This window comes from Pteropus alecto, unplaced genomic scaffold, assembly GCF_000325575.1.
Source record: "Pteropus alecto unplaced genomic scaffold, ASM32557v1 scaffold90, whole genome shotgun sequence".
Classification (NCBI taxonomy): Eukaryota; Metazoa; Chordata; class Mammalia; order Chiroptera; family Pteropodidae; genus Pteropus; species Pteropus alecto.
In genome coordinates, this window is record NW_006429894.1 from 326,098 (window position 1) to 333,576 (window position 7,479).

General features: G+C 67.4%; 1 protein-coding gene across 2 annotated transcripts in view; it reads left to right on the top strand.

Moving 5' to 3' along the window:
- CSRP1 (cysteine and glycine rich protein 1) overlaps positions 1–5,743 on the top strand; it is a 9,129-nt gene extending 3,386 nt beyond the window's left edge. Inside the window, exons 2-5 of one of the 2 annotated variants that reach the window (XM_006904425.2) lie at positions 1,113–1,281; positions 1,987–2,116; positions 4,175–4,268; positions 4,666–5,743. In XM_006904425.2, the coding sequence (XP_006904487.1) occupies positions 1,113–1,281; positions 1,987–2,116; positions 4,175–4,268; positions 4,666–4,742 (470 nt within the window). In that variant the 3' untranslated portion in view covers positions 4,743–5,743. The remainder of the gene's footprint in view (positions 1–1,112; positions 1,282–1,986; positions 2,117–4,174; positions 4,269–4,665) is intronic. The other variant, XM_015587485.1, reaches the window with a different exon arrangement.
- Positions 5,744–7,479: the final 1,736 nt, after the last annotated feature.

Below are 7,479 nucleotides of genomic sequence, written 5' to 3' on the forward strand. Positions count from 1 at the left end.
CGGGGGGAGGGCGGCTGGCCTCTCCCCAGGTCTCCACCTTCGAAAGGACGGGTTTGAGGGCGCAGTGCAGCGGCCACACTGAATCCCGATATTTGGGGATACGTAGAAGCGAATTAAGATTACAGGACAGGACCCAAAGACCCAGCGTGAAGCCGAGCCCCTGGGGGCCTGGCCGGTGTCCCCTGTGCCTTGTGTCCTGCTGGCTCTAACTTTACAGACTGGGAGAGAGAGCGGTCAGCCCTTACCGGGTGCCTGTCGTGTGCTGAGCGGTCACACGTAAGGCTCAGTTCCCACCACCCGCTTTGGGCGGGTGTTTTGCCTGTCCAGCCTCAGTGCGGTTTGGTCATGCAGGGGACAGTAACTTGCCCGGGCCATGCGGCCAGGAAGGGGACAGCAGGATCTGACTCTGGGCCTCTGTCAGTGGGCGACCCAGGCTCCGAGCTCTCTGACTCTGGGCATCCGGAGTGAGATGCCTCGGGGGCGGCAGCCAGGTGCACCCCTGCCCCTCCGGTCCCTCGGCGGGGAGCCGAGACGCTGCCCAGGGTCTGAGCTCCGAGCCTGGAGGCAGAGTGAGGGCTGAGGCAGGGACCGCCAGGGCTGCTGGGACGGGTGTGGCGGGCGGCTCGGTTCAAAGCCCACCTTGCTGGGCCCTGAAGAAAACCAAACTCCTCTCCTGGCGCCTCGACGCACCTGTGCCCTCGCCCCCGAGCGCCCCCGTGCGAGACCGTCTCCCCCGGACGCTGTTCCTGGAGGCAGGAAACCCCGCCTTCTCTTGTGTCCTTCCCCCCCCACCCCAGCTCCCCGTCGAGACTCACGGTCTCTTTGTCCAGGGCAGAGTGAAGGCCCTCACGGGGCGTCCTGTGGCTCGGGGTCAGCCCAGGCCGTGGCCTCCTCCGTGGGGTGCAGTGCAGCCTGGGGGGCTCGAGGGTGCAGGGGTCTGAGAGGGGCCGACTTTCCTAGCGACAGGAGTGCAGACCCTCCCTGTCCCCCCCAGCTCAGGGCCCTCCTGACCCGCATTTCCGGGCAGGGTCTGGGGTGACAGTACCCCAGAGCCGCAGGGCACAGCGGCCAGCTGCCCGGCGCCTGTTCACCGTGCTCACGCCCCTCCACAGTGGTCTGCAAGAAGAACCTGGACAGCACCACGGTGGCCGTGCACGGCGAGGAGATCTACTGCCGGTCCTGCTACGGCAAGAAGTATGGACCGAAGGGCTACGGCTACGGGCAGGGCGCGGGCACGCTGAGCATGGACAAGGGGGAGGCCCTGGGCATCAGGCCTGAGGGGTGAGTGCCCACCTCCCGTGGGCCGTGGCGGGAGGCTTGGGAAGCCGTCATGGCCGGGTCACGTGGAACACCTGTAAGGGCTAGGCCGGCCCGGGGAGCTGGGGTCCTGTGGGAATCAGACAGAGTGACCTGGTCTAGTCCACTTTCACGGGTGAGAAAACTCGCCCAGGGCCGGCGACTTGTGGGGGTCCCCTAGCCAGTGAGGTCTGAGCCAGACCGGCCTCTGGCATCCGTCACCCCTGCTGCGGGAAGTCATGCCACTGAGTCCCCGGCACCCAGTGACCTCTGACCTGCTGTAAACAGCGGCCGTTGGCAGTCAGCCGGGCCGGCCCCTTGGCCCAGGAGAAATGGCCCAAAATGATGGATGCGTTACCACGTGTCAGCCAAGGTCGTGGCCCGCGAGAAGTGATTTATTGGCGGACCCCTCCTGGGGACCGGTGCCAGACCGGCTGCGGGAATGGGGGCCGGGAGGCGGGCGACCCCGAGCAGATGAGCTGGGGCCCAGCGGGGAGGGAGGCGGGGTGCTCCACAGAAACCGGCCTCGGTCTGTGCCTCCGTGAAGTGGGGGAGGGCCTGGTGGCCCGGGGGCTCCAGCCAGTGGCTGAGGCAGAGCCGCCCCGCCCGGCGCGGGGAAGGCGGGGACGGTGCCAGCCCCGCATGTTTCTCAGCGTGTCACCTCACTGCACCGCACGTCCCCCTGTGCAGGGCCCCTGGCCACAAGCCCACCACCAACCCCAACGCCTCCAAGTTTGCCCAGAAGATGGGGGGCTCCGAGCGCTGCCCCCGGTGCAGCCAGGCGGTCTATGCTGCTGAGAAGGTGATTGGCGCTGGGAAGGTAAGTGGCTGCCGGGGTCATGGGGAGGCGGAGGGGACGGTGACGTCATGGGGGGCCGGGGGGCCGGTTCTCAAGATGGGAGTTCCAGAACTCTGCACGTCTGGCCCCAGCTCCGCTCAGAGGGTCTGAGCCCTGTGCCATCCCTCCCTACCTTCGTTTCAAAGCCACCACAAAGGGGTAACCCCTTGTCCCTGTGCCTCCCAGGCCCCTCCGAGCTCGTCGCCCTGGAGCCTGGCAGCCCCAGCAGGCTGGGCCTGACCGTTCGAGGCCCACGAGCGTTGCTAGGGGCTTGCGAAGAGCCGTCGTGTCTGGCTGGAGACCGCAGGCCTGGAAGGGCACGAGCGCGGGGTCGGAGGGCACAAGCGCGGGGTCGGAGGGCACGAGCGTGGGGTCGGAGGGCACGTGCGCGGGGTTGGAGGGCACGCGGGCCCCGCGGTTGCACATTCCGCGGGAACGTCTCTGGGAAGAGCCTCGGTTTTGTGATCCCAGCACACACCCTGTGTCAGAGGGTGTGGACCCCCAAGACCCCACTAAGCCTCCAGGGCAGGGATTTTCGAGGCTCAGGCCCCTTAGGAGGTGTCTGCGAACTTTTAACTGCCAGGCGAGCCCTTCCCGTGACGTCGCAGCCGCGGCCCCAGCCACGCAAGCCTAGTGACGCTGTTGTTAGTGTCCCTGCCCACCCCTGGGGTCTGCGCTGAGGTCAGGATGAGGAGCCACTGCTCAGCCGGTGTGAAAACGGGACGTACGAATGTCACAGTCGAGTTGGTGTCTTTTCGGCCGCGTCTCCCTAGGAGATGAGAAAATTCTTGGAATCGCTAAGAATCGATATGTCGCCATGGAGCTGGGCTCTAGGTTAGGGCTCAGGCCGTTCTTCTCGGGAGTCGAGAGAAGAGACTTCACGTTCAAGGAGGAGGCCCCACCCTTGGCCTTAGCCGGAAGAGAGATGTCTGGGAATGGGGGTGCTTGGGGGTGCTGGGCTTAGGGGCCGCCGGGAGGTGCTGATTTAGACGGAGGGCGGGGCCTCGTGTGAGTCTGGAGCGGCCGAAGCAGAGGCCGAAGCAGGCGGGTGGCCGCCGGGGGGCTGGGCGCGGGGAGAACCGAGGTCTGCTGAGCTCTGCAAGGGGCCATGTGCCTGGTCTGGCAGCCGGGAGCTCCCAGGAGGCCCAGCTTCCTCTCTGCCTCCCGCGCAGACACGGGGGCTGTGCTCACAGAGGCTCTGTGCCCTTAAAAGGCCTTGTTCTGTCCTGCCTGGACGTCGCCCGCCCCTGCAGAGCTGTCTGCACGTCAGCCAGGAGCCCGCTCGGGGATGCTGCTGGGGCCTCTGAGAAGTCTCGCTGTCCCTGGGCTGCCTTCTCCCCAGGCGGCTGTCAGCACTGTGTGGCCTCTTGTGGCCCCTGGAGAAGCCGCACCCAGCCTTTCCCTGCCGCGTTCCGTGCACTCACAGACCCGGGTCCCTTCCACCAGACGCCCTGGCTCAGGGCCCCCTGGGCCGGCCTGTCCCAGGCACATTACACTGCTGAAGTCACTCAGTCCCCACAGCTGCCCGGCGAGCGAGGCACCACCTGCCCGTTCCGAGAGGGCATGGCCTTCGGGCACACGAGGCACCCAGATCACCAGCTTCAGAGGCCGGGCTGGCTTGGAAGGTCCCAGTGACACAAGGCTGCCCTGTGGTCAGGCAGCACCCACCTCAGCGTCGTCCTCACAGCCATCGTGCAGGATGGGAAGTGTGGACCCGTGCCACTGGTCAGGGCAGGGCCAGGACGGGCCCGTGCCCGCACACGGATCCCCACGGGATGCCCCGCCTTGGGCAGTGATACCGCCCTTTGTGGTGCAACGGGTGCCACTGGCCGTCTGGCCACTTGAGGATGGCGTGAGGTGCCGTGTGGTCCCTGGCCTGCTCCCCCCACTGGCCAGGCCGTGTCCCCACAGTGGCACCAGCTGAGCAGACTTCAGGAGCGTCCTGAGCCTCGCACGGCTGTTCTCATGTCAGGGGCTGGGGCTGGGGGCGGGGACACCCTAGTCACTGGTGGTGGCATTGACTGTTTCCTTCCCGCCCAGTCCTGGCATAAGTCCTGCTTCCGATGTGCCAAGTGTGGCAAAGGCCTCGAGTCGACCACCCTGGCCGACAAGGATGGCGAGATTTACTGCAAAGGTGGGTGGCTTTGCTCCAAGTCAAGGGCCGGGCGGTCGCAGGGGGCGGGGCCGAGCAGTGCTTCCCTTGCTCTGCGAACCAGGTCCTGGCCTTGGGGTCGTGTCCGGAGGGAGCACTGGTATGATGTGCATTTTAGCGGGACAAGTCCGGAGGGAGGACACGACTTGGCCAAAGGCACGCAGCAGACCGAGCTCCTGGCCCCTGCCTGGTCCAGCGTGTCACAGCGGACACACCCCTTCTGCCGGGTGTGTCCAGCACCGGGGCCGGGGAGGGGCCCTCGCGGTCAGGGCTGCCGAGCTGGGGGTCCCAGGGACCTGGCCTCGGAGGCCTGGCCAGGCGCTAGGCAGCGCTTGTCCTGGGCGGGGAGGGGCGCCCTGACCACCCTGTCTCTCCACAGGATGCTACGCGAAAAACTTTGGGCCGAAGGGCTTTGGCTTCGGGCAGGGAGCGGGGGCCCTGGTCCACTCCGAGTGAGGCGGCGCCCACACCCGCCCTGTGCACCCGCTCGCCACTCCCTCCCCGCAGCCTCGGTGACCCCGGGACTCCTCGCTTAGCCCTGACACTTGTCACCAGGGGCTGGAACTTGGTGCCCAGTCCCCGTTGTTGGGGGGTCTGCCAGAGACCCATCCTCTCGGGGGCTCCCCTGCCTGGTGCCACTCACCAGCTGGAGCCTTGGTGGGACAGCCCTCCCCCTACCCCCTGCCCCATAAGCCTCTGTTCTTAGCCTCCGAGGCTGAATGTCCACCATCAGCCGGCCAAGACCCTGAGCCCACATCTCCCAGGCCAGCAGGGAGGGAGGCGGGGCCAAGGCGGGCCAGGGAGGCTCAGGTGTCCTGGACCCCAGAGATTCTCCTCTGTAGGAAAGAAGGTTGCTTTTTGGTGTCCCCAGAATAGGCCTAGGGAGTCCCAGCTTGGGAGTCACGGTGGGGAACAGGCAGGCATGTAGACAGGGTCGTGGACTGTCGCGGCCAGTTGCTTCTGGAGGCCCTGGCCTCGGAGGCTGTGGGGGACGGTGTCCTCCCCTCGGGATGGGAGAACAGCCAGGTCTGAGAACCCCAGCACCGAGTCCCCTGGGACGGGGTCCTGATGAAACACCCCAGCACGTACTCCTGTTCACCAGGGGCCCAAATCGAGGGCAGCCCGCTCCGCCCTGGACCCGGAGCCCCGAGGTGGCAGTGGCAGCCCTGCTGTCCCCACACGGCCCGGGCCAGTTCTGTCCCTGCTCCGGCCACGCCTGCCTGACCCTCAGAGGCGGACGGGGACACCGCGTTGGTCTCCCCGGACGCCCCTCCGCTCCCACCCCACGCTGCCCAGGGACCTTCCTGGCCACGTCACCCCTCCCTTCCAGGCCCCCAGCAGCAGCAGCAGGAGCGAGGCCGAGGGGCCTGGTGGCTCCCCCCTCACCTGAAGGGCTGTAGGCACGGGCTGTATTCAAGCTGATCCCTCACCTGGTCAATAAAAGCGGTTAGAACAGAGCTCTGGCGTCTGGTCCTGTGTCCGCCCCCCGCCCGGGGCCGGGGGAGCCTGATCGGAGAATGACAGCAGCCGGCCTCAGAGTGGTCTGTTCCTGCCTCCGTCCTCGCTGCCTGGAGAGGCCTGGCCACCCCGTCCCCACGGCCAGTCCGCCACCCCACGTCTGGGCGTGGAACTCGGGGCTTTGGAATTTGAGGGGCTCGGCGAGGCCCCCAGACTGCTCAGAACATCTCTCGGTTTGGAAAGCCCCGGCAGGTAGACGAGCTCGGCCACGTCAGAAACCTCCCTCCTGTAGGGGGAGGGGGGCCTGGCTCGCCCCCGCTGTGCCGTGAGGGCCCGGCCCTGCTCTGGCCGCTGTAACACCGTAAGCAACAAACAAATCTGCTTCTCAGCGCTGGAACCTGGAAGGCCGAGATTGGGGTGCCGGCTGACACGGCGGCTGGTCAGGGCTGGCTTCCTGGTGGCCTGGCTGTGGCCTCCCGTGGCGGGAAGGGCCAGGGAGCTCCCAGAGGTCTCGCACAAGGACACTAATCCCGTTTCTAAGGGCTCTGCCTTCGTGACCTGATGACTTCCCCACGCCACCACTTTGGGGTTAGGGGTTCAGCCTGTGGGTTTGGGGGGACAGACACGTGGCCTGGCAGCCCCACGGCCGAGGGTGGCCATGCCCCTCGTCCTGGGCACTGACGGGTTGGGGGCCTGCTCTGCCCTCGCGAATTTGCAGAATAGCCCCCAACGCTCAGCCGCTCTGACGGCAGCGAGCCTCGCGGGCTCCACGCCCCGAGGACCCGGTCCACCTGCAGTGGCGCTTCAGAGGACAGTGCTGCCCAGGCGAGGGACATCGGCAGGGCCCAAGGGGCGAGTGGCCACCCTCGAGGTCTCCGGGAAGGGTTTGTGCGTGGGGAGGAGGGAAGGACGGTGGCTCCACACCCGGCTGCGTCCACTTCCTGCTCTGCGAGACGCCCACAGGAAGGGCCAGGCTGGCGACAGGCTGCCCTCTGCTGGCTGCTCGGGCAGCCTCTGCGCCCCAGTGCGAGGCCATCCTGGCCTGTGCCCCTGAGCCGACTTCCGGAGCAACCCCGTGGTGGGGAGTGGGCTGGACAAAGTGGGGTAGAGGCAGAGGTCAGTGGGGTGCGGGGGGGGCGGGGAGGGACCGGCTGGGAGCACCGTGAGGTGGCGCCTGTTGCAGGGATGCCCAGGGCCCGCTCTGCCGGGAGGCACCAGGTGGCGCTGTGGGGTCGGGCGGGAGGCAGGCGCTCCTCTCCCGGGCACCTGGCCGGTGCTCACCTGGAGCCCCGGGTGACAGACAGCTTGTCCCTCGGAGGATGGGCCCTAGGGGGGCCAGTGTCCCCCCGCACCACGGGACTGACCCACGGAAGGCGGCGTGACCTCTGTCCATAGCGGCACGTCCTCTCCTGGTTCTCTGCCGTCTGAGCCGGGCACCCGGGGAGCCTTGGGGGGGACGTGCTGTGCCCCAGATTCAGGAAGCTCCCCCACTCAGAGCCCTAGTACCCCGTTTGGGTCGCCTGAGGGCCGAGGACGGATAGGGACCGGACAGAGGGCCATCAGGTGTGGGGATGATCAATCCATGAGCAGGAAATCCTCCGGGAGGGGCAGATGTCCAGCCAGGACGGTGCCCAGACCCGGGCAGGGGACGGAGGCGAGCGGAGCCCAGGAAGCGCCCTCCGCAGCTCGGGGTAAGCCGCTGGGTGGTGCTCACCCTCCTGCCAGCCCTGCCCTC